Raw genomic sequence first — 27836 nt, forward strand, 5'->3', positions numbered from 1 at the left:
AGATTTAACTGCACAACCATTGCTGGCCCTGTTGGAACACCCAGTGAATGACAGAGAGTCTTCTATGCAGAGGACGTGCTACTCTTTTTCTCTGACCCTCCTGAAATTCAAAATAATTATTTAGCATCTCAAACAGATTTGGTAGAGGACTCTGTGAAAGATGTGGAAAAGATTTTTGATTATTATATTCAAAATCTGAATAAATATAAGTGTTGTTTCACTTGCGCTTGTTTTGTGTGTGACTCTGCATTCAATATTGGAAAATATTCAGTTCATAACTGACAGTGAACTAAAACATAATTCACTGCCCTGATATGCTCATGCTGTTCTAGGTAGACTGTTACATTTTCACAATTTAAAGCTTAAGGGTCTTTAAAAAAAACTAGATACTACTTACTAACCGAAGCACTACTCTCCATAACTGGGAAACAGACTTTGATGTGTAAAATTGCTGTTTTAATTTGTAGTCACAGCTTGAAAGAAAAGCGAGAAAAAAAAAAAAACTAAACAAAACTCACTAACATATGGATGTGGATAATTCTTACCACACCTTCCCCAACTTTTGCTGACTTCATTGCCTTTGTTAATTTATGCATGTGAGGTTAATGTTCAAGGAAGTACATCCAGCCGTCTAAATTAACAAAGGGTACATTCGGGTACATTTGGCAGCAGTTCTGTAATTTAAAGCCAGTATATGAGCACTCTTGCAGCACTGAAAGAAAAATATCTATCCATCTATCCATTTGGCTACTGCATCAGACATATTCTGGGAACAGAGAATAAAAATCTTGCCAATTAAAAAAGAAAGGCTTTTTGTGTACATGGTGGACGCATTAGGAGATAACTCAATGTTCCAGTCTCCTTTCCAGCTTATACTTTTCAATAGTTGCTTGTGTGACGGTACACTGTACTGTCTGAAAAGTGCAGTGAACCAGTCCTTGGGTAGTAGTATTTCTATTCCAGCGTCATATTCGGTCAGTTCACTTTACCCATCCTTTCACTGGTCTTTTCTATTTCTCAGTACTTACCAGTCAAAGCACAGATGTTCGTGCAGACGTTTCTCAGACTGTAACAGCAGATGATCTCCTTAAACGTCTTCCTCATCTCCTGACTCCTGAAGGCATAGATCAGTGGGTCAATCACTGAGTTGCACATGATGAGGATGAGGTACATGTTGAAGTGGGACATGAAGCACACGCAGTAGAGATTCCGTGGGCAAGAGATCATCAGGATGAGGTGGAGAAAGAAAGGAGCCCAGCAGACGATAAAGATCCCCAGAAGGATGGTCAGTGTGATAGCCCCCTTCATGCTGGTGCGCTGATGGATGGAGTTGTAGCCGGGCAGGGCAGCAATGCGCTTCACGTGCGAGCGAGCGAGCATGAACATGTGACTATAGAGGGAGGCCATGATGAGCAGCATGGCAAAAAACATAGAGATCAGGCAGATGATCACAGGAGTGGAGTCTGAGTAGATAATGAAGACAATTCCGCAGCCAGTGCAGAAGGTCCAGATTCCCCCGATGATACAGCCAGCTCTCCTCACCGTCATGATGTTGTGGTACCTCAGTGCATAGAAGATGGTGACGTACCTGTGGATAATAACATAGTATCCACCTCAGTAACCTCTAATTTTATATCAACATTTATTGCTCACTGATGAATTACAAAATCGTTTCAAGTCAGAAAACTTGACATTTAAACATAACGGGGACTGTGTGTGTGCTGAATACAATAACTCACAGAGAGGGAACCAGACTACAGGTCACATGAAGTGAGACATTTATTCTTGAGACATTCAATATTCAATGAGGATAACGTTAGGCAACCTTGGGTTGTTGATCACGCATAACGTACATTTATACATAAAAGGTGCAATTTTGTTATTTGGTGGCTCTGTTGTAACCTCTGGTATGAATGTAATTTATATGTCTTTGAGACAATCTCGTAAATATTAAATGTCACTGAGAAACCAAATGAATATCATATTGTCAAGTTTCCTGATTCTTGCACACCATGTATTTATACCTGATTCATATACTGAATCAGAGTCAGCCTAATATGGACCCGAGTCCACCTCTTTCAAACAGCCTCTGGGGATGGTACAGTATCATCCAGTATGATGATCTATGCAATGTTTGCAGTTTTATACATGCTCCAGTACATGAAGGAATAGCAAGCATGGAAAAGGGAACAAAAGGAATGCCAATATGTTAGAAAGAGTAAGATTTAACTCAGTTAAATGTATATGGATCAAATATCAACATGTCTGACAAACATTTAAAAAAGAACAGTTTTTCCAGTTATTCTACATTCATTATTAAGCAGACAATTGATTAAATGGTAATCAATGGTAACAAAGACACACTTTTAAAATAGTGATCACATGCTAAATGTAGCTGTGAATGGTTGTGTGCAATCAGGACGAACTAATAAAGAACAGGCACTGAATAGTTTGAAGGCCTTATTGCAATTCTTCCAATTATTGTCATTTGTTAGGTTCTAGAACTAAGAAGTTATAAAATTACTGTTTAGAGCGGCATACTGGTGCTCCGTAAACCTGCGTGGGTTCTTTGGCTTCCACCCACAGTCCAAAGACTTGCATGGTAGGTTAACCCACCGAATTAGGAGATTTGAGGCAGACCTTTTTGAAATAGAATGGTCAAAATGAAAGCACAAGATCAAGAAAGTGTGCCATCGGTGCTTATGAAATATTCATCTCTTAATAATACAGCTTTGCTGTTAAATATTCAGGCTCCAAGTTGAGCTCAAGCTCAGATGAAATTAAAAGATCCATTTTTTTCAATGTGAAAAGCCCATAAAAAGACACGAATGGTGAAGATGAAAAAAACCTTCAAGGGTTTAAAATCTACTTCACAAGCATACAAAAAAGGAAAAGAATGAAAAGGGAAATCAGAGAAAGATGGACATTTTCTGAGTTTTCTGTCTTGCCAGATAATTTATTGCAAAGTAAAAAGTAGAAAAAACTAAAATTTTCTGCCTGTCTTAAGTAAAAAAAAAAAAGGTCAAAGACAAAGCTATTCGGTTTCTTGTGAGTACATACACTGCACTGCAGATGTAGGGGGGCGCCACCTAAAATCTTGCCTAGGGCGCCAGATTGGTTAGGGCCGGGCCTGGACTTCTGTTGTGCTGTTGTTGAACCTTGAGGCATATTGTAGCACCGAATGTGTTTTAATAAAGAGCTCCTACCAGCTTGGGGTTAAATAACAAGCTCAATCTCTCTCTGTGAGCTTCTTTGTTAAGATTTCTCTGCATGCCACAATGTAAAACATTGCACGGACACGCTGTGCTAATTATATATTTTGAAAAAGAAATGTAGAGGTAGGAATTGCAATTAATATAAATAACATGACGCTAAGCATCGGCCAATGAATGTGAACTAACAACAAGGTCGCGGGTAACGCTGCGACCAGAGGAAAAAAACCCTAATATGAAGGTATTTTACTGTGCATTTCACGGTAATGTTCTGTTCTTCTAGAATATCATTAAAGTTACGTAAATAGACTTTGACTTCACATTTTGAATGTAAATTAACGTTAAATCACTGTAATGTAATACAACATAATTGTCATGATTATCAAATGTATCTGTCTGTACATATGCATATTTAGATTGTTAAAATACATTCACAAATGTATCATGATCTCACAAATATCTGTCCGTTATTTGAAAGATTGAACTGTTGAATTCAAATGTAATGCTATGGAAAAGTATATAACATGATCCCTATAAGCTTGTGTTACAGCACATAAGTATTATTATCGCTGCTAGTTAGGCCGTTCGTGGCTCAAAAGTTGGCAGTTCTCCTTGTGAGCAGAAGGTTGCCGGTTCGCGCCCCGGCTCGGACGCTCTCCGCCGTTGTGTCCGTGGTCAGGACTCTTCACCTACTAGTGATGGCCAAAGGGGCCGATGGTGCGATATGGCAGCCTCGTCTCTGTCCCAGGGCATGCAATCAATTATTACGTAAACCAACTGTTAATTGTATATTTCTGTACATTTACGTATTATGATTCATATTTCCACATTCAGTGACCTTGTTTATAGGTAATTTCATCGTTTGATCGCGTAAAAATGTTCCTAATTTAATGTCTAAAAGCACTTGGAAAAGGCAGAATCCCATGTCAAATTAGCTCAACAAACTCTATTTTCATTACTGAAAATAACCGTATTTTTATGGGACAGTTATTTTCTGTTATTTTACGGTCGTATTTTTGGCGCCCCAGCTGCCGGAATATTACCGTTGTTTTAGGATGTTTTTTTTAACAGTGCATATGTGTATTTGTACAGGTATATAATGACTTTAATATATTCCCTTTGGGTTTTTTTTTCTTTTCTTTTCTTTCTTTCTTTCTTTTTTGTTTGCTTTGTTATGTTTCATGCTTTTCTTGATAATGAATAAAAACTGTTTAAAGAGAGAGAGAGAAAAAAGGAAATGTCAGAGGGAACACATGACAGGAATTAACTGAACGAGTGCCAAATAAGCACTGCCTCAATTTTCCTTAAAATTAATCATAAAATTACAGGGTCCTTTTTTGTTGTTATAAATTGTAACACGTCAGTTATGTTCAAGAACATTATTAGGAAACTGGGGGCTGTGGTGTTGGGCTGATGGATGAGGATTCATTGTGACTAGAGCCTTCAATTAAAACTTCAGTTCCCTTAAAAACATTTCAAAAGGAAACTATTAAGAAACAATAGCAAAAAGAAAAGAAAAAAATATATATTTGTGCTTATACTCCCTTCCATCATTACCTGTCCACAGCAATGGCCAGCAGGCTACACATGGATGCAACGACAGAGATGCAGATCATGGAGTCCACCATGTTGTCCATCTGCCTGATAAAGTGATCCTCCACCACCAGCTGCCTGTTGTTGAGAAGATAAATGATGATGGTCTCCCAGGCGTTGGACACACTCACCAGCATGTCTGCTACTGCCAAACTGCAAAAAACCAAAATACTTTATACAACCTTTATTCTGCAAACAGATGTTCAAATAAATGTTTCTATGTGCACTTCCTTCTGTGTATTCAGGAGCTGACAGAATAGCTGCATTCGCTCTCCTGTTGCGTAAACACTTTCTTCTCACAGTCATACTGGGAAAACCAATTAATTGATTTAATGCCTGAGTACAGTCTTTCACATTCTCCGGAGGTGCAGTTGAGGCAATGCTTTGACAGTCACATGCACTCACAGCCTTTGCACAAGCAACAAAGCCAGCAAAGATGGTGGAAAAATGGATCCTATCTCCCCAGTTAAAAGTGGTCACAAAAAAAAAACTGCACTGCAGGCAGACAGACAGACGCTTGATGCTGTTTCCAAACACTGTTTCTAAATAATACTAATATTTTAAGAGCTTCTTAAAAATAAACAACACGTCTATGCTATTTATGTATATTTACATGTAAAATTTGATGTTTTTCCACAGCAAAAATGGTTAAAACAGTGATCCTATAACTGCTGGTGGCTGATGGTCAGAGTATATATATATAGTGTGCATAGTGTGAACAGAGGCAGGGGCGGATCTAGGCAAATTTTCTTTGGGTGGCATGGAAATCAAATGGGGTGGCAAAATCCATCCATCCATTCGCTTCCGCTTATCCTTTTCAGGGTCGCAGGGGGCGCTGGAGCCTATCCCAGCTGTCATAGGGCGAAAGGCGGGGTACACCCTGGACAGGTCGCCAGTCTAACACACAGGGACAGACAACCATTCACACTCACATTCACTCGCACATTCACACCTAGTGACAATTTGGATTAATCAATTAACCTATCCCCACAAGCTGCATGTCTTTGGACGGTGGGAGGAAGCCGGAGTACCCGGAGGGAACCCACGCAAACATGGGGAGAACATGCAAACTCCACACAGAAAGACCCCGGCCTGATGGTGGAATTGAACTCAGGACCTTCTTGCTGTGCGGCAACAGTGCTAACCACCATGCCACCGTGCATATGTTACACATATGCATGTGTTACATTCTGTAATATGTATTATATACAGTTAAAATACATCAAAAGCACAGATGTTTCATATAAACGTAGTCTATAATTTTCTTTTCTTTAGCCCACATAATTAAACATTTCAGTTACATAAAACATGTGAATTTTGATTTTATGTACTAGCCTGTATGATGAATAACTTTGTAGCCCAATAAGCATAAAATCAATAAAGCTACACAACATGAGGTGATTCATTTACAAACACAAGTCTAACTAAAGTTTCACAATCTTTTTTAATTAGAAATAATCAAATTGCTTAAATTTACACAAAATGCCACAAATGAACCCATTTTTTCACAAATTTTTCATGTTTTATTTGGTTAACGCTCTGGGGTCCAGGGTATAATTGGCCATTTCGGACTATTTTTTTATTTTATTTTTGTGATTCACCTTTAAATTTATTTATTTATTTTTGCCTTGCCTTGTTCTTTTCAGCACAATCTCATCTGTCTGAATTTACAGTTATTTTTTCCTTCACTGTACTAACACAATGGAACTGAAATCACACAGAAACATATGAGCCAAGTAAGGAAAAGGTTCTTTCACTGTAAAAACCACAAACATGTTTACAGCTCTCTAGATACACCACTCAGAACCTGATTAGTCCCAATTTTAACTCTGAATTGTTTGCCCTGGACTAAATTTAGAGTCAGGAAAAGTCTAGTTTTAGTTGACACATTATTTCAGAGGTGTCGCAGAGCAAGGTCAACAATCTGGCTGTTGTTAGTTTTCTAGATTTTCCACAGCTTTCCACGTTTGGACTCCATGCCTTGACTTGACAAATGATTCGTATAATGAGTAAAAGCTTCTTGGCCAGAAGAGGTGATATTTAAAACATGTAGCTTAAGATGTATTTCTATGCTTTGGTGCCATTTTGGTGTTTTGGTGTTCAAATGAGAATTCATGAAACTACAATAATATGTTCTCCAGGACATCTAGTTGAACCTTGTTGGCAAAGCAATTTGTTCAAGTGCCAAAGAAAATGACAGCCAAGTCTCACAGAAATAATAATGAGCACAAGCTCTTAACACCACGTTGAGTGGAGGTGGCATGTAATATGTTAAGATTACAGCCCACAGGAAGCAACAGGCTCTCCTCTATTGTCTTGGTTACCAAGGCAGCATATTATATCACGATAAACATCGTGGACTGACTCACCAAATACTCACAACTTACCTATAGAGAGAAGGAAAACAACACATTAAGTAGGAATGTATTTCTTTTTCCCCCCATGAATCGAATGGATTTTCAAATAAAAGATAACAAGTGTTATCGTGCAGTAACTTGCTGTACCTCAGTGTTACGCCGTGGCAGTCATTCAGAACCACATGAACAGAAGCGCTATACAGCTCGCCAGAAATTCAAAGACTTAGTTGAATGTCTGCTGTGTCTCTGCACAGCTGAAACACGTTTGCTTTTGTCTTAGTAAGAGGATTAAGTCTTTCAAATCAGAAGACAGACCCAAACAAAGTCACAAGAAATTGGTGCTGATGTGAAAACAGACATCCAAGTATTTTTCTGATTTATACAGTAGGGTCATTAAAAGTGTGACTTGATTTTGATGTGGCAGCTGCCCCAAATATGTCATGATTTTTGAGTCCACAGATCTCTATTGGTTGGAGACAAATTTAAAGAAAGAAGGTTAATCATAAGTTGTTTAAATCATCGTTACCTAATGATTAGTCTAAGGAGGCCACAAGATTATAAGATCAAAAAGCCTCTTTTGTAACTCCCTGCTACAAATGGTTTTATTTAACCATTTATAATCAGGATAAAAGATTTATGTCATTTTCAAGAGTTCACATGTTTCCTCTGGCAACACATGCTGCATGACATTTTTCTAAGTGGAAAGAATGATTAGATTTCACATTGGATTATATTGGAAATCTGCTTCTGCCAAGCTCAGGATGACCAATTATCTTCAACTGTTCTTCGGCTTTTATAAATAAACCAACTTTTCCACTTCAGGCAAAAGAAAAATATTTTTTGCACAACTGAGCTTTTTAATCAGTTACATAAAGGAGAAGGTTTGGAAATTGAAACTCATTATTTCTTTGAATTCTGGCAAAAAATCCTGTTGTGTAATCACATAGAAGCATACTCTAGACTGTCACCTTGAAGTCCCACTTCTACAAAACAAAAGTTCGCTCTACCTGAGCCTGTAAGCCATCTACAGTGGGGCAAAAAAGTATTTAGTCAGCCACCGATTGTGCAAGTTCCCCCACCTAAAATGATGACAGAGGTCAGTAATTTGCACCAGAGGTACACTTCAACTGTGAGAGACAGAATGTGAAAAAAAAATCCATGAATCCACATGGTAGGATTTGTAAAGAATTTATTCATAAATCAGGGTGGAAAATAAGTATTTGGTCAATAACAAAAATACAACTCAATACTTTGTAACATAAGCTTTGTTGGCAATAACAGAGGTCAAACGTTTACTATAGGTCTTTACCAGGTTTGCACACACAGTGGCTGGTATTTTGGCCCATTCCTCCATGCAGATCTTCTCGAGAGCAGTGATGTTTTGGGGCTGTCGCCGAGCAACACGGACTTTCAACTCCCGCCACAGATTTTCTATGGGGTTGAGGTCTGGAGACTGGCTAGGCCACTCCAGGACTTTCAAATGCTTCTTACGGAGCCACTCCTTTGTTGCCCGGGCGGTGTGTTTTGGATCATTGTCATGTTGGAAGACCCAGCCTCGTTTCATCTTCAAAGTTCTCACTGATGGAAGGAGGTTTTGGCTCAAAATCTCACGATACATGGCCCCATTCATTCTGTCCTTAACACGGATCAGTCGTCCTGTCCCCTTGGCAGAAAAACAGCCCCATAGCATGATGTTTCCACCCCCATGCTTCACAGTAGGTATGGTGTTCTTGGGATGCAACTCAGTATTCTTCTTCCTCCAAACACGACGAGTTGAGTTTATACCAAAAAGTTCTACTTTGGTTTCATCTGACCACATGACATTCTCCCAATCCTCTGCTGTATCATCCATGTGCTCTCTGGCAAACTTCAGACGGGCCTGGACATGCACTGGCTTCAGCAGCGGAACACGTCTGGCACTGCGGGATTTGATTCCCTGCCGTTGTAGTGTGTTACTGATGGTGACCTTTGTTACTTTGGTCCCAGCTCTCTGCAGGTCATTCACCAGGTCCCCCCGTGTGGTTCTGGGATCTTTGCTCACCGTTCTCATGATCATTTTGACCCCACGGGATGAGATCTTGCGTGGAGCCCCAGATGGAGGGAGATTATCAGTGGTCTTGTATGTCTTCCATTTTCTGATGATTGCTCCCACAGTTGATTTTTTCACACCAAGCTGCTTGCCTATTGTAGATTCACTCTTCCCAGTCTGGTGCAGGTCTACAATACTTTTCCTGGTGTCCTTCGAAAGCTCTTTGGTCTTGGCCATGGCGGAGTTTGGAGTCTGACTGTTTGAGGCTGTGGACAGGTGTCTTTTATACAGATGATGAGTTCAAACAGGTGCCATTCATACAGGTAACGAGTGGGGGACAAAAAGCTTCTTACAGAAGACGTTACAGGTCTGTGAGAGCCAGAGATTTTCCTTGTTTGAGGTGACCAAATACTTATTTTCCACCCTAATTTACGAATAAATTCTTTACAAATCCTACCATGTGGATTCATGGATTTTTTTTTCACATTCTGTCTCTCACAGTTGAAGTGTACCTCTGGTGCAAATTACTGACCTCTGTCATCATTTTAAGTGGGGGAACTTGCACAATCGGTGGCTGACTAAATACTTTTTTGCCCCACTGTAAATTGCTTTTTATGGTTACTTGTATTATTATTTCTTACTTACTTGCTTGTTTGCTTGCTGGCATGCTTCCTTGTGTTCTCCTTGCTTTCAATTTAAAAGAGACCAGTAGGATAGCTCGCTTGGCATCTCCTGCCAGGCAGTTCCACAGCTGAGGGGCCTAGTAGGCAAAGGCCCGGTAACCTTTCATGACCTTTCCAGAACCTTTATTCATGAACCTTTAACAGAGCACTGCCAGAGGAACTCAGGAGCCAGACTATTCTCAATAAAAACTACTGTTAGCCAGTGAAGGGCAACAGGGAGGGATTGGTATGTTGTGGTTGCTTCTCTTTCTGTGGTTTTAAAGCTAGGCAACATCAGCTGTAGCCTCTGGAGCAGAGTAAAGTGCATTATAATATTCAATTCTATAGACGATAAAAGCATTGATGACCTTTTTAGAACAGAAAGGATTAATCTAATCCTGGATAGCTGTCTCGGTTGTACAAAGCAGGACTGAACCACTTTAATCATTTGTGTCACAAAAGATAAATCAGGATCTTTCTGAACATAATTGATAACGGTTCATGTCTATTAATTACATCAACATAGGCTACTCCGAAAGTTATCGGTTCAGTGTCTGGCAGATACCTAAAATCCATCCACACAGGGGGTTATTCACATTGCATTGAAGCTGACAGTTGTTTGCTAGGGAATATTCCAGGATCGTTGTTGTGATTTCATTATTAGTTATTATTAATAGTACTGTTATTATTTTTCCACAGTATGTCTTTAGACCCATCTTCCTCAACCCCAACTGGTGGCAACGGATGGCTGCCCCTGCATGGTTCTGTCAGAGATATAATGTATTCCTTCTCATCTGAGGCTTTCTGGGTGTTATTGTAGGGTCTTTACCTTAGAAGTTGAAGTAACTTGTTATGATTTTACACTACATAAATAAAACTGAACTGAATTGAATTGACTGAACTGCTGAATTGCTTTCCTAGGTCATCCTCAAACGTATTTGCTATCAGGTCATAGGTCAGTCAGGATGGTCTAATGGAACGTATCCTGCACTCTCACTGATAGTTGCTTCAATCACTTGCATCTAAGTTGAGAAATGTTTATCTCATTGTTTTGTTTGTTTGTTTGTTTTTGCTTTTTTGAAGTTGTTACATTTTATTGTCTTTCTGTGGTCTCTGGTCGCCGCATTCCTCCAAAATGCTTCCTGTGTGGATGCAGCGTTGTTATGGTCGTTTGAGAAGGGCTTGAAAATAACAATGTGAACTCAAATGATATGGGCCTTGAGGGGAGGCATGCATTGTTATCCAATTATAATGGTTACATTAGGGTGTATTCTAATCCTAAATGTATACATTTACACTAATATGTTGACAAGAGTGAACAAGGTTTCACTTGGGACCTATATTGCATTTTGCCCCTGGGAAAGGCTGTATTACACCAAGACAGAGAGTAAGCACTGAAGGATAGAAGCATATTTTAATAAACTGCTGCTTAACAAAATCTTTTACACATGGTAAGCTCACTTTATTAAAACGGTTTTGGGTGGTCCTCGTACATTATTATGTTATTTTCCCCTTTATGTCTTAAACCACTGAGGAGTTTACCTGCAGACAAAGAAGTACATGGGGGAATGTAGGTTCTTGTTCTTCACTATGGCTGTGATGACTAAAATGTTCTCCAGCAGTGAGATGATACCCAGGATCAGAAAGACCTTAGGAGAGGAGATCAAAATACAGACCAGTGAAGAGACAGTCGGGGTAGTGGTAGCCAAGAAGAAATCACGAGATAAATAAATGAATCCAAAGTGCTACAGACCTCGATAGCGATGTGGACCTGCTCGCATGCTGCAGGTTTGGAGGTGCTAGCCTTCTCTGATAGTGGAGGGATCAGGGTGTAGTTTTGATGATAATAGGAGTAGCCCCAGGTAGAGTTACCCAGCAGCACCTCCTCTTGGTAGGAGGATTCATCAGACACATTCATCTCTGCTGTGGGTCGGGTCTGGATCATCGCAACTCTTACCTGGAGGCCATTTTTCAAGCAGGCTGAAAGAAGAAACAAGAAGAAGAACGTGAGATTGTGTCATGCTTCACGTAAGCTTTGTAATATTGAGATCATGCTTAATATTATGCCAGCTTCAATTACACATGCTGCAAACAAACATGATTCACCCCAAGCACCTTGTTTATTTAACAACATACAAATAGTATTCGGTTCCTTGCAAATGTAACTCCTGTGTGTGGTCCTAGTTTGGCCTCCATTAACATCCTTTTCTAATGCTTGGTGCTGATCAGATAATAAAAAGTGGTTTTAGTGCTGCCTGCTTCAGCAAAAAAATGGTGCTAGGAAAGTTCCATAAAACCTGGGGGTCAAAGTGGACTGTGATCTAAAGTTTGATAATCAAATTAAGGCCGTGGTAAAATCTAGCTTCTTTCACCTCAGGCAGCTGGCAAAAATAAAGCCAATTCTTTCACGGCAGCACTTTGAGACAGTGATCCACGCCTTTGTTAGCACTCGGCTGGATTACTGTAATGCACTTTATATAGGGGTCAGTGCATTATATATTAGTCATCTACAGAGGGTGCAAAATGCCGCAGCTCGTCTTTTAACTGGCACTCGAAAGTTTGAGCACATTTCCCCTGTTTTAGCTTCACTTCACTGGCTGCCCATTTCTTTTAGGATTCATTTTAAAATTCTTTTATTTACTTTTAAAGCTCTCCATGGCCTAGCTCCATCTTATCTCTCTGAGCTGCTACAGCCTTATACACCCACCCGCTCTCTCAGGTCAGCTGATCAGCTGCTCCTGAAGATACCCAGGACTGGGCGTAAACTTAGAGGAGATCGTGCTTTTGCTGTAGCAGCTCCCAAACGGTGGAACGAGCTTCCTTTAGAGATTAGACAGGCCACTTCTTTATCTGTTTTTAAGTCACTCTTGAAAACCCACCTCTTTACCTTGGCCTTTGACACCACGTGAGATGTTGGTTTTTTTTTTATTTTAGTTGTTTTTAGGTGATTCGATGCTGTTTTATCTTGTTTTTGCTTTAACATAGGGCTGTTTTAATTTTATGTCTTATGTGTTTTATTTATTTAATTTGCTGTTTTTTGTTATTCTATTGTTTTAACTTATTTTCTGTACAGCACTTTGTTCCTGTGCTGGGTATTTTAAAGTGCTTTATAAATAAAATTGGATTGGATTGGATTGGATTGGAAACCAAGACAGCAACCACTCTGAGTAAGTGTTTACATTTTGTATTGCACTGCAAATAGAAGTACATTAAACACAAACTAAAACCAGATGACTGCTTTAGGCTTGATTTATCCTGCATGTCTTTTATCCTGTTTTCCTTCTCTCACCCCAACCGGTCGCAGCAGATGGCCCCGCCCCTCCCTGAGCCTGGTTCTGCTGGAGGTTTCTTCCTGTTAAAAGGGAGTTTTTCCTTCCCACTGTTGCCACAGTGCTTGTTCATAGGGGGTCATATGATTGTTGGGTTTTTCTCTGTATCTATGAAGCGCCTTGAGGCGACTTTTGTTGTGATTTGGCGCTATATAAATAAAATTGAATTGAATTGAATTGAATTTAGTTTTGATTTGGAGAACAGGAAGCAGCCTCACATATATAAAAAAAAAGAAAAAAAGAAACCCTCACTTAATTTGTGTAATCTGACATGTCGTAGCTTTACAGGTTATGTGGTGGACTGATTCTTGGCCGGGTCTTGTGTGTTAAACTGGTAAACTGACAAGATACAGCGAGTGCACAATAATCTGCTACTTTGCTAGCTACTGGTTTGCAGATTTTCCTGCCTTTGGGTAAAACTGGGCAAGCTAGTGGTTTCACTGTGTTCCTATCCTTTATGCTAAGGTAACCCATCCCTGCTAATAACGTCGTACTTTATTTAATTTACAAACATTTTCACAAGACAAATTGAACACATTTAACACAGAGACAAGCAATGTGTAAAATATTGCAATCCTTTTCAAGCCAGTTTACAATAATGCCACGCTGAAAGCAGCAGATACATGTGAGTGTAGGTGAACGTAGTCATTGGCTGCTCTGAATTAAGTTGGATGTGTTATATGATAAGCTGGCTGCTGACATTTTGAAGGAAAATCACTTAATTACAATGACGTAAAACAGCCACAATCACTAAAAGATGGCTTTGAAAATAGTTCCTGACTTTCATCAGTGAGCTAAAATTTATTTACAACAAATTTCATTGGCATTTGTTTTGAACGTTTCTCTTTCCTAATAAATTAAACTGGTGCAGTGACCTGACATCACACTCTCAAGTTAGAGGGCACATAAGAAAGCTTCACTGTTAAGAGTCACTAATATAACGAATCAGATGAAAAAAAACAAACTGTTAAATCCTTCATGCAGCTAAGTGATTCCTCTGTTTCTTAACACATGACCTCATAACTGGACCCTGCGGTTATGTCAAATGATGTGCTTTTGGTTACTTATAAATTTGCACACATTGTTAGTACGTCTAAATACCGAATGGGAACTGAGGAAAGCACCGATATCAAAATAAAACTGTTCAAGTGAAGTGAAGCGGTAAACTAAATTCAGCATTACGTCCACTCTGTCTCATTTCAGCAGAATGCCATTATCTAAATCCTATTCCAAAGTGGCGCAATGAGCTTAGCAGGTACAGCAATTAACCACTACTGCAGCGCTAAATGAAAAAGCTACACTGAGAATCATTAAGACATTTTAATTATATCCGTGTACTTTATCTGCAGGGAAAAAATAATTAATTATGTCAGCACAATTCAGTTTTTCCAGCACCAATTAACACAACGGTTATCTTAAGCAATTCAAATATAAGACACAGCCATTTAAAATCAAAAGTATAATTTATGCTCACACATTACATTTAACCTTTTGAAGTGCTTACATCACTTAAATCCACAACAACTAGAGCAACTTTAGATGTATTGGCAGGTGAAGTCATTACCATCAATCATCTTGTTGTAATGCACTTCCTGGCTGGGTTCTCATGTGGATGTCACATTGACACACACTGACCACCTGTCTGTAAAATTGTTACAGATAGATGGATGGATGGATGGCATTACCTTGGCCTCCAGTAACGCTGTGAGGAACCTTGGAGTCATTTTTGACCAGGATATCTCCTTCAACGCACATATTAAACAAATATGTAAGACTGCTTTCTTCCATTTGCGCAACATCTCTAAAGTTAGAAATATCCTGTCTCAGAGTGACGCTGAAAAACTAGTTCATGCATTTATTACTTCCAGGCTGGACGACTGTAATTCATTATTATCAGGATGTCCAAAAAACTCCCTGAAAAGCCTTCAGCTAATCCAAAATGCTGAAGCAAGAGTCCTGACAGGGACTAGAAAGAGAGAGCATATTTCTCCTGTTTTGGCTTCCCTTCATTGGCTTCCTGTTAAATCCAGAATTTAATTCAAAATCCTGCTCCTCACATATAAGGTCTTAAATAATCAGGCCCCATCTTATCTTAATGACCTTGTAGTACCATATCACCCTATTAGAGCACTTCGCTCTCGCTCTGCAGGCCTACTTGTTGTTCCTAGAGTATTTAAAAGTAGAATGGGAGGCAGAGCCTTCAATTTTCAGGCCCCTCTTCTGTGGAACCAGCTTCCAGTTTGGATTCAGGAGACAGACACTATCTCTACTTTCAAGATTAGGCTTAAAACTTTCCTTTTTGCTAAAGCATATAGTTAGGGCTGGACCAGGTGACCCTGAATCCTCCCTTAGTTATGCTGCAATAGACGTAGGCTGCCGGGGGATTCCCATGATGCATTGAGTTTTTCCTTTCCAGTCACCTTTCTCACTCACAATGTATTAACAGACCTCTCTGCATTGAATCATATCTGTTATTAACCTCTGTTTTTCTTCCACAGCATGTCTTTTATCCTGTCTTCCTTCTCTCACCCCAACCGGTCGCAGCAGATGGCCGCCCCTCCCTGAGCCTGGTTCTGCCGGAGGTTTCTTCCTGTTAAAAGGGAGTTTTTCCTTTCCACTGTCGCCAAAGTGCTTGCTCATAGGGGGTCATATGATTGTTGGGTTTTTCTCTGTATCTACGAAGCGCCTTGAGGCGACTTTTGTTGTGATTTGGCGCTATATAAATAAAATTGAATTGAATTGAATAGAGCAACCTTCACCCAGCAGGCAGCAGACCTACCCAGCAGGAATATGGTGCAGTGCAGAAGTCCTGAGCCACCTCTCATTTCACATGCAAACGTATGTGGCGTTATATAAGGCAAAAACAGAGTTTGCACACTTTTGACAAGCATCAAAGTCAATATTTGGCATGACTTCCTCAATTCCCCAACATAGGGTGAACTCTTAGGCAAGCTTTCATGTTGTTTCTAGGATTTTTAGGATCCCCAACACCACCGGCTGAAACCCCAAACCATCACAGAGCCTCCACCATGTTTTAAAGATGTCTGTAGACACTCGCGCCTCTCTCTTGAAGTCCTCTCCTTCCTTACAGACAAAATTCCACTGAGACCCTTTCTGATGAGTCTTAGACAAACAGATCCTGTGTCAGATACAGTTTATCTACTGCAGATAGTCACTTTGTCCTTTTTCCTCCACGTTTACAGTTTTCTCTGTTTTTGTTAAGTACACACTGTTGTTTTCCGATTTTTGGGAATCATATTGTTGGTGCAAAACTACTCTGGACTTGACTGGACTAAAAATAAGTGAAAAAGAAGCCAATGCTCAAAGAAAGACCTTCATAAAACCTGGAGAACAGTTGCTCAAATCTGAGAATTATGAGAAAGTCTATTCAGGGACAGAGGACCACAGAAAGATCAAGCTGTTGACCCTGGCCTGCAGTCTAATTGGGCTGCCAAAAGATGTGCTGGAATAATACTGATCCATGGACCTCCAATCTCCCTGTCATATGGATATGCTGCCAACAAGTGCTGCCAGAAACCACAAAGGTCCTGTGACCTGTACCCTTGTGGCTCAAAGCTGTTTGGCAACATAAAATGGATCTAAACAATATGAGGCAGGTGGCTATGTATTTGAATATTTTCTATGATGTGTGTCTTCTCACACTGGTTTAAGGATTTGGCACATATAAATACTTTTAAATATCTCTCACAACATTTACCAGATATATGGAAACTGATCACTCTTTAACCAGCTTTGACTATTTCTGTTTCTAATGCTCAAAGAATGAAGATTAATTATTTCAGCTCGCAAAGGAGATGAAAGTGTTTTCTGAAAACTAGAAACTGATGCTTTGCAAAAAAATAAATAAAAAAATCATTAGCAAGCTCGTGAAAGATCCGTTGTCTATTTGCTGGCTCTTATGAAAAACTGAAATTTTATTTCAAATATTTTTCTGTTTGAGACAGAGCTAGACATGAACACAGAGCACAGCAGAGAATTCAATCACATTTGTGCTTGGATTACTAAACAGTCCTCAGGTACAGCCCCTGGGCACAGGGCCAGGCCTCAAAGGAGTCAGAGGGCTGCTTAAATACAGAGTCTTTTTAAAAAGACACTTTTTTAGGTACACCTTGCTTGTACCGGTTTGGAAGCCTTTTGCATATCAGAACTGTGTTAATTATGCATAAATTGAACAAGGGTTATGCAGCTGCTGCACATCCTTGAAGCAAATCTCCCAATTCACAACATCCCAAAGGTGCTCTGTTGCATCTGGTGACTGTGGAGTTTGAGTAATGTGAACTCACTGTCATCTTCAAGAAAACAGTTTGAGGAGATTTAAGCTCTGTGACATGGTGCATCATCCTGCTGGAAACAGCCTTCAGAAGATGGGTACAACAGTCAGGTGGGCTGTGGCATTTAAACGATGCTTAGTGCGTACTGAGGGGCCCAAAGTATGCCAACAATCACCACCAGCAGCAGCCTGAGAGACAGAATGGATCCATTCTTCAAGTTGTTTATGCCAGATTCTGACTCTAGCATCTAAATGTCACAGTAGAAATCGAGATTCATCAAACCAGGCAACATTTTTCCAATCTTCCATTCCAATTTTGTTGGGCCCATATGAATTGTACCCTCAGTTTCCTGTTCTTAGCTAATAGGAGTGCTAACAGTCAGCTACTGGCACCAATATGCTTCCTGGTTTGGCATGTTGTCCGTTATGTGATGCTCTTCTTCATACCATGGTTGTAAGAAGTGCGTATTTGAGTTACTGTTTCTTTCCTGTCAGCTCAGTTTGTAAATTCCTTTTGAGAATTGCCATTCACTGTGAACCCTAGAGATGGATGTCCAGGAAAATCTCAGCAGGTACCTGCAACCATGGCACATTTAATTTCACAGTAAATCTTTATTCTGATGCTCATTTTGAACTTCAGCAGTTCATCTTGAAGATATATACAGTTGCTCCGATGTGGTTTTGGTTTTATGTTTGAATTAACAAACAGTTCAATACGTGTACCTAACAAATAGTTGGTGAATCTTTTAATGGCAACCTGAAAAATAAGGCAAAGACAGAAGTGTCAAAATCTGCAGTTCCTTGATTGGCCATTGGAGGCGGGCTCTAAATCCAAATGTCTAAAAAGGATCACAGTGTTCGAGGTTTGATTTAAAAACACATTCATTCAAGGCTTAAAATTAGGCATGCTGCTGCTTTGACTCATGTTGGGAAAACATGTGACCTGCTGGGCCTTACCTAGACTAACTCAAATCACTGAAATGAAGCGCTGCATCGTAATTGTGGTGCAGTGCTGATGACTTTTGTAGAATCTTAATGAATTATCTGATTAATGATATGGCTTGCTCTCAGTTATTTCATTAGTCTGCAACTAGCACTAGTTAGCAGTAATATATGAACTTTAACCAAACAGCTTAACAAGAAAGACACTGGAGACAAAGTCATGTACTCTGTACTTTCAGAATCCACATATAAACATGCTCCAGATAGCAGTCACGCCTGCTGCTGCAACCTGACAGGGGAAAACGAGGAGAATGGGCTGACCGAATAACGTCAGGACTTGCAGTTCAGTTTTTCAAGCAGTAATTCAAACGACAGCTATCTTAAGCTGATTATTGATGAGATGCAATCGCTGTGATGGAAAAATATAATTTATGTTGGAATTATTTAGAAAATGTCACAATAATCAATAAACTATCAGCCACAATGGGTTGACTGCAGAACACAAAGATAAAACTGACCTCAGTACCACAAAGCTTCTTTCAGGCATGACCCAAGTGAGTTTCATAAAATGTAAACATGTGTACAATATCCCACCTGTAACTTCTACAACTACAAAAACCTCAACGAAATACTTGAGAAAACTGCCTCAGCTCTCGATGACAGGTGTTTGAGATTCTGTTGATTATCTGCGTCACATCATTTCAGTAGTATTTTGTGTTGCAGCCGTGCTTGTTATGTTGAATTCAGATCTCAACATCGAAGCTCCCGGGAATCATTGCCATGTTCATAAAATCAAGACTTTGCCATGTGACATTTTCTATTTCATGGGGGAAAGAATTAAAAGAAGAAAATAAATGCGGCCATAAGTGAATATGTATGTGTCGGAAACAAGACTCATGGGCTATGGTTGTTAAAGTGTTATTAAGGAGCCCAGTGAAACATTTCAGATATCTTTAGTCTTTAGTACATCAACAGCAGTGGCCAGCATGAGTGAGACTTGATACTATGTTCTTTTGTTGTCAGCCCAGCTTCTGAAAAAGGAAGCTAATATGAAAATGTCAAAAACTCCATGTCCACTAGTACACACTTCTGGTGGTCTCCAAAAGTGAGCAGTCTCTACAGCCCCCCATGTTAAGGTCATAGCGTGACGTGGCCTACCTCATGCTTCGACTTCTTAGCAGCAGCCTAGAAACCTAAATGATTTGAGGAGAGGAAGAGAAGAGGAAGAGAAACATCTGACTAAAGTACTAAGTCGTGTTTTGCTGAGTACTGTGTTTTTTCCCAGATGTTTGGTTGATATTACGTCTCTCTATTAAAATGAGACTACCATGTTCAGTGCTTTGCTGATCTCATGTCGTGTCCCAGTCTTGGAAAGATCCACTGCTCCATCCAGAACCAAAAGGGCACATTTGATCAAATCTGGGGTCTTTTTCTGATAAACTTCTCTAACTTTTAATTTAAGGATGACTAACTGTGCTTATTCCACAGCACTCCGATGTGTGTCTGTGTTAATGAGAATGTGAAGCTCAGTGGTGTCGAAGCTAACTTCTGTGTGGTTTGTAAGGAAAGGGCTTGTTAGTATCAGTCGCCCCTCCTGGGTTGTTGTTTGTTGTTTGTTTGTTTTCTTTTTTCTTTACATATGTTCTAACATGAGAAGTTCTGTTTTGTATTCAATGTAACAAGTTTTTTGTTTCCCTTTTCTTTTCTTTTTTTTCATAAACTGCATCCACAATCGCTCAATAAAAATATTTTGAGTAAAATGAGACTACCATGAACACTGAGACACTGTTGATTTCTTTCTAAGAGAATAAACTTACAAATTCAGCTGGGAATCAAATAAAAAAAATGTTTTATGTAAAAAAAAAAAAAAAATCCTTCACTGTATGAATGTTGCATGTTTATAGATGTTTATAGTTTTCTTTTACAAGAACTGGTATTTTTTATTTTTAAATCTGATTCACACAACAAATTTAACCTGCTGCCTGTTTTATAAAGTGTCCTTTTGAATGAAATCAATGACTGGAACCTATCGCCCTGTACTCTTTTTATTGTTAGAGGCAAGTTTTAGATCATTGTACATAATTTCCTTCAGGATTATTAAAGCATTCTCATTCTGATTTTAGTTTGGACTCGCTATAGGATGAGGCATCACCTCCATCATACAGAAATGCAGGTGCAGGTGTTATGACTACGTGCAAGGCCTCAGTACATCACTCCCCTGCAGTGATATTTTTAGATCACTTCATTTTCACATGGCTTCAGTGAGGTTGCTTTTTTAAATTCTCTTTCATAAAAGCAGAAAACAAAAACAAATAATCCTGTTTCCTGAATGTCTTCTCCTAGAAGTCGCATCACATTAGCAGAGGCACAGGAGAGGCCTCTCAGTATTTCATGAAAACCACAAACTTGAAAGTCTAAGAGCGAACAATTTGGGGTTTGCTGATGAGTCAGTGGCACAGGCGAGAGTGACTCATTAATAAGAGGAGAAAAACAAAAAGCCCAGAGGAGCTTTCATTTAACACCCACAAAAAAATTATCTTATGAAAATGTGTGCAGGTTGCTGGCACCTGTGCAGCCTGCATTAGAGTGTTTAGATATTATGTTTCCTGCTTATCTGAAGTGACTTGTGTTGCAGTCTGAGGATGCAATGTTTGAGGCAGACAGCAACGTGCAGATGTAAAGATGTAGAGCAGACCCGGCCCCACTTTACATTCACGGGAGCTGTGTGGAGAGGGTACACTCCATGAGGTTTCTGGGCATGCAGATATCTGATGACCTCTCCTGGACTGCAAATACTACAGCGGTGGTTAAAAAGGCCCAGCAGTGTCTCCACTTTCTGAGAGTGCTCAGGAGGAACAACCTGGAGGACAGGCTGCTGGTGACATTTTACAGAGCCACCATAGAGAGCATCCTAACGTACAGCATAACAACATGGTATGCAGGGTGCTCAGCTGCAGACAGGAAAGTACTGCAGAGGGTCATCAACACAGCCCAGAAGATCACTGGCTGCTCTCTGCCCAGCCTGGAGGTCACTGCAAACTCTCGGTACCTCAGCAGAGCTGGCAATATCATCAAGGACCACTCTCACCCCAGCAACCAACTGTTTGAACTATTACCGTCAGGCCGACGGTACAGGTCACATAAAACCAGGACAAACAGATTCAGGGATAGCTTCTTTCCCAGAGCTATCACCGTAGTAAATAAGCACAAAAACAATTGAACCTATTCCATACCGTCACTGTCATTATATTATGCTGCTATTCATACTGTCATCATATTAATGCTGCTATCCTGTATATATTGTACATACTATTGTTTGAGTACTTACGATTGTTTTTTTTGTACTTTTTATATTTTACATTTATATTTATTATTGAAACTTGCACCAAGGGAGTGGCACTCCAATTTCGTTGTACTCTGTACAATGACAATAAAGGCTATTCTATTCTATTCTATTCTATTCTATGTAAGCCATTGTGCTGTGTAAACCACACTTTCAGGTATCATCAGTGCCCAATTCTGTACCTAAACACCCCGTGCTCTACTACAAGTCGATCCCTCACTGGCTCTCATTCATAATTTCTGGTGTTGACTCAAAATGTAGCTGTCATTTCTGTGAGCGTGTGTTCACACACTTACAATACCCACATTCGCCTTCAGCTCCTCCGATCGTGGGCTCTCTGTCTTTGTCTCTGCCTCTTTGTTCTCCTCATTCGGGCTCTGTATTTCTCTCCTGGCCCATTTTGGTCCCAAACCAACACTCTGTGGTAATAGTGCCAGGGGGAGGTCGGTTATTGATTGATTGACAAAGAGTCCTTGGTGCCTTGATTGTGGCATCAAGAGAGACATCATGAAACACCTTCGCTGACAGCTAATGATTGTCTGACTTCACAGCCTCACCAAGAATGCACACTATCATCAGTGTTTTGAGTTTTCAGTAATCAACTGATTAGGCAAAAAATTGCTTAATCATCTTTTCCAATGTAAAAGGATCATATAATCATGGAAAAACATACAAATTTCCAAATATACCTGATAACCAGAGCAAAAATCCATAAATAACCGCAAATGAATGAATATTACAGCTAACAGATTTATTATTATTGTGAACTGAATGCCAAAAGCGAAATACAAGAACAGCTACTAAACCCCTGTTGTATAGTTTGGTAAGAAAATTATTTCAGTATTCATCTGGGAGATAACATCAAAATACAAAACAACCGTCTTCAAGTGGCAGCTTATGTACTTTCAGGTACCTAACGTTATCCTTTCAAAGAGCAAGACAACAACAATTATACGCACTGGCACAAATGTAATTAAATCTAATCGCATGCATGCGGTAATGACAGACGCACAAACACCTGTGACTCTCCACCGTTTGCAGAGGTTGCTGGCATTTCATCTTCTCCCAAGACACACGGAGAGGAAAGGCGTGAAAAATATGGTTGAAGCAAAATAAATAAATAAATGTTACCCTGACTTATATGAAGAAATGACCAGAAAGATTATAGCAGTTTGTGCAGCAAACAAAGTCATAAATATCGGTGAGATCGACGAGTGCCATATTCACCTTAGCAACCAAGAAGATGGGGACACCATTTTCATCATTTGGCATATTCGTCAAAATGCATGCATTGTGCATGTAACCTTTAAAGATCCACCCATGCTGACTTTTAGAATAGAAAAAATTTAAGTGTCTGAGCAATCAAGGCAGCTAGATTCTTGTGAGCTTACCGTCACATCCATTTTTCCATATTTCAGTCACATTGGACCAATCAGTGTCCTCAAAGGAACGAATCAACAAGGCCTGTTGGTTCATTCCTGTAGGTGTGATTTAGGTGACATAAGAAAGATGGTTGCACCTAAATCATTCACTTGGCTGTCAGTGTGTGTGTATTTATTGATATTTCCAGTTTTCCTTTAAAATAAAAATAATTATTCGTTTCTTTTTATCGGCCAAGTATATTTGGCTGTGAATACCTTTAGTACACACATTTTAATAACAAAAGCACAAGGATTCAGCTTTCAGAGCTCCTCATCCTGTAACTGTTTTTCTGTTAGGCGCTCTGTGTGTTCGTCTCAGCATCTGCGACGTAGTTCTTGTTTTTCCCTTTTCCAATTTCCAACAATTTGCCAGTTTTTCCTTTTAGAGGGAGTGTTTTGAAAGCTTTTGATTGATGATATTGTGTCAGAATTTTTGAGGTTAGTCTTGTCCAAGGTAAATGGTCAATCAGGTTCGGCTAATTGGGAGTCTCACTCGATACACTTCTGCTTAATGGAGAATTGCTTTTCATTGTTTTACTTTTTTAAAATTCTGATTAATTGTGATAATAAGTAAACACCTAAACAAACTCCAGGCCAGCAAATTCATTTCGCACATCAGTATCTAAGCAGCAGTGTTCCTATTATATTTCAGTGCTTGGCCTTACATGAGACATCCCTGTTTGCTTGGTTTTTGTCCCCGCTGTCAATGCTCTAAAAATGTACTTTATGATCAAGAAAGCAAATGTTTAAAGTGGCTTATTAGCTTGATAGCTCTGACATGACACAGGACAAGCAAAAGCTCAGTGATTTGATCTTGGGAGGACACACAAATTCCTTTGAGGTTGTGTCAGGAAGGGCATCTGGCATAAAAATGTGCCTGTTCAAATATGTGGAGCTACCTGCTGTGGTGGCCTCGTGTGAATAAGGGAGCAGCCTGAAGAAAGATCATAAGTATGACTCATATGCCATGAAGCAGGAAACCACTGTCCATACCACACAAGCACAATTACAACATCACATAATGTTTTTTATAGATTTAGTTAATGAGCGTTTGGTGCACTTAAAGCTGTACAATGTGGATTTCATTTCATATGCATATATGCGCCGTGCGGGCTGAATTTTAACACACGCCTTGTTTTGTATTTGTCAGTGTTAAAGAAACAATCAGTAGAGGCGCATGTTTTTCCTCCACACTGTTTTATTGCTGCTTTTGCTCAATGCCTGTCTGGCCTTGCTCAAAAACACAATTATGAGCATGTGAGTAATACAAATGAAGCTTCATGTTTCCTTTAAGTAAAAATATCAAGAATATGTGCTTTTATTTTCTGTACCTTAATCATTATAAGGTACAGAGTCTTTTCCCTTATGGTATATGCAACATGTATATGAACGTGTCAAATTTCAGGCTGTCTGATTGCTATGTTGACTGAAAGGACCGTCAGGCAGAACACGGGGCTCAGACAGCTCACGGTGAAACAGAGCCCGAGATGCCGCCGGCGGTGGAGCTCCTCTCGCTCTGATCCCCGACTAACCGAGCAAAACACTGACAATCTCAATCTGCATCTGATCTCATGATGTGACCGTGTCCAATCGCAGTGGGGTGGATGATAGCAAATTCACTATGGTCAGGAGCCTCTTCAAAGGTTTCCATGGCTACATTATCACAAACATACTGTTAGTTTCTTTTTCTTTTTTCCCTCTCAGACAAATCCCCCAAAAATAACAGCACCATCACCATTCAAGTCATACCCTAACCCTGCCTGCCTTGTAACTGCTTCAAATCTTTTGCTAATTAACTACTTGTGAGCAGCAAAAGAAACACTTAAAAGATTATTTAAATTATGTGTCAAGATAGCTGACTAGAATATCTGTTATACCACATATCAATACTGTTATGACTTTGCATTGTGTCCTTGATACTACACAACTTTAGCAAAGACTCAACGTACATGAAACCTTTTTATCATGACTGATAGGATCACGCTCAGTCTTTTTGACAGGGGTGCGTCACGGTGAAATACAGAGACAGGCTGCTGAGGAAATTGCTGGGTTACCTCTTCCTCCAGCCTCCTTTTCTGGGCTCATTTCTGCCTTATTTTACATTTTCTTTTCCCAGTGCTTAAAAACCTGTCAGCATCGTGTAAACACTACTAATGGCCATGGCTGAAAAGGACAGTCACAGCATTAAATGAAAGGCATAAAATAATTATTTAATTCCATAAAGTACAGATGTTTCTGATCTTTAGAGAAATGTTTTTGAAAAATCCTTCAAGCACATGAAACTCTGGAAAATAAAAATTTCTGTTTACCTTTACATATTTACAGCCAACAAGATGTCTATAAATTCTGTTCATTTGTATAATACAGTCCTCAGTTCTACTGAAAGAGGAACTTATCAGTAACATAATAGCTATATGTGTTGCTATATATTTAAATGAATATAGCAACACAAGAAATCTGGCAGTGACTACAAAAATAATTTCTACCGGTGACTGAAGCTGCACAGTAACTATATAGAGATATAGACTTTTATACCATTGGACTATATTTGCTTACAGCTGGGAAATGTTTTACAGACTATTTGGTTATGGCTAATAATTCCTAACAAACTAACGTACTTTATCACATTAATGCATGAATCCCCTCTATTGGCAGACAGCAGACCTGAGACTTCTAACGAAACCTTGACGTGAACGGCCCATCACAATCTTTGATGGATAAGTAATTTAAATAAATTAAATTCTGTAAATCATCAAACTGAATCACTCAGCCCTGCCTGAAAGGGCTATCTGTGTCTTCGTACAAGTAATAACCACGCGGCTATTTGCCAGCGGAGGCTTTTGAGTCCCTAGTTACATGAGCTTCAACGCAGTTACTCGTCATAGATTCACAGATGCCAAAGAAACCCATGTAGAAGAGATGAACGGGGCATAATGCAAACCAAATAATAGTTGTGCACGGACGCGTGTTTTTGTTCCCCCAGCAGGAGATGTATTTATCAGAAGCTGCAGCTGGGTCAGTCAATGAAAAGGCAGCTCGTCGTCTCACACAGAGAGACGCTGCTTTACCCCTGTGGTGACTAAGCTCAGTGAGAAGATCATATTTCTTCCAGACAGTTATTACAGTGACAATTAGACCAAAGAAATCAGGACATCTCTTTCAAAATGAAGGTGGAAATCTGTCATGTTTTCTTAATTTTAATGAATCAGCTTTTACTGAGTGTTGCTTTTTTCTGCTCTAATTAAGTGACACACAAGGCTGACATAACACACACATAAACTGCCAGCAGCTGGGCAGCAGCATGCTGAAATGAAACTTCCTTACAGCTTTTCCTGGCAGCGAGTTATGTGACACTGTGATCAATGCATGGATGCAGGAACTTGAGCGTTGCAGCAACTGAACATCTGGCAGTGTGCCATTGGACTAAGCAGCATCTGGCTTTGTGTTTCCATAGGAAGTAGCTCCAGCAGCATAAAGAGAGACCTTATCTGACTCAGGCTCTAACACTGGTGTAAAATCAATGCTGCACATTTCATTTCCTGCACAAATCATAACAAAAGCAAAAGAAATCGATGCATATTACCACCCAGCTTCAGTTCCCACAGACAAAGTTAATGCAGGATAAAATTCCTGCCAGCTTCTTTCATGACTGAGTGCAGGTGTCGCTGCACAGCTTTGAGGCAGAAGCTTATGTGACAACTTTGCTGTACAGTGTGTTTACTGAGCTGCAGAGTTTAAAATCAGCAAAGTGTGTACTAGGGGGCTGCAGACTTGCTGATGACGTACAAGTTTAGAATATAATGCAGTGCGATTTATGGATTTGGATGAAGCTGCTGGTCAAGTCTGACAATAAAGAAATAAACAAATAAATCTTGTCCAAATATGACGTTTATCATGCTGCTGCAACATCTACACTGATTTTCAGTAGATTCACTTCACTTTGTAACACAGATTTCACACAAACATCATACAGATATCTGAGAGGATAACAATAATAATAATAATAAATTAGTGACAGTGATAAAATCATAGGTTCTGGTCATCCCGTAATATCATCTAATTATGTATCTGCGTTGGCTTTGATAAAAGAGATAATTAAAACACAGGATGCCTTTTGAGCTGTGCTGGAAATACATAAAAAGTGGGGAAGACAGAGATTCAAAAATGACTCACCTCTAGCGGTATCTGTGATTCAAATCTTTTCCACCTCAGATGGACTGGATGGTGCCTCTGTGGAGCATCAGATCGGTGGGTTTACGCAACGTGAGAGTGGAGATGCTGAGCTGTGAGAGAGAGGGAGCGAGCGAGAGAGAAAGAGAGAAGGAGAAGAAGAGAGAGAGAGGGGAAGGAAGAGAGAGCGAGGGAGAGAGAGGAGGGATAAGGAACTCCCTCTTTAGCTCTGACAGTGTTGACACGACACGCAGCCACTTTCAGCGATTTCCAGCCTGCTCTCGCTCACAGCGGGCTGGTGGCAGCAGCAGCCAGCAGCACTGAGCTTCCCACATGCTGATGAAGATCGTGTATGTGAGAAGCTCCATCTTTCAGTGCTTACTGTAGATGTGACTTGATGTAGGTCAGCAGTGCTGTGATAATGAAATGAAGTTGATATTTCAATGCAACTTCTGAATGATTTTTAGTGCTGTTGTTGGGTTACACT

General features: G+C 39.8%; 1 protein-coding gene across 1 annotated transcript; it reads right to left on the reverse strand.

Annotated features, from left to right (window-relative positions):
* Positions 1 to 740: 740 nt before the first annotated feature.
* LOC146698014 (melanocortin receptor 5-like) lies at positions 741 to 27449 on the reverse strand. Its single transcript, XM_085472946.1, has 5 exons — positions 27353 to 27449; positions 11607 to 11833; positions 11396 to 11502; positions 4770 to 4958; positions 741 to 1588 (listed from the first exon to the last, which is right to left on the reverse strand). The coding sequence occupies exons 2-5, from the start codon at positions 11796 to 11798 to the stop codon at positions 1018 to 1020; spliced, it is 1059 nt and encodes a 352-aa protein (XP_085329072.1). The 5' UTR covers positions 11799 to 11833; positions 27353 to 27449; the 3' UTR covers positions 741 to 1017.
* Between the last annotated feature and the right edge of the window lie 387 nt (positions 27450 to 27836).

This window comes from Copadichromis virginalis, linkage group LG11 (assembly GCF_057382275.1).
Source record: "Copadichromis virginalis isolate Kocher_CV1m ecotype Utaka linkage group LG11, C_Virginalis_male_GT1.1, whole genome shotgun sequence".
Classification (NCBI taxonomy): Eukaryota; Metazoa; Chordata; class Actinopteri; order Cichliformes; family Cichlidae; genus Copadichromis; species Copadichromis virginalis.

Excerpts from the sequence above, each read along its gene's own strand:
- LOC146698014 (XM_085472946.1), bottom strand. The coding sequence starts at position 11,798 with ATGATCCAGACCCGACCCACAGCAGAGATGAATGTGTCTGATGAATCC. Across the intron at positions 11,503-11,606 it reads AGGTCCACATCGCTATCGAG|GTCTTTCTGATCCTGGGTAT; the intron begins GTCTGTAGCACT and ends TCCTCTCCTAAG. Across the intron at positions 4,959-11,395 it reads ATGTACTTCTTTGTCTGCAG|TTTGGCAGTAGCAGACATGC; the intron begins GTAAACTCCTCA and ends GGTTTTTTGCAG.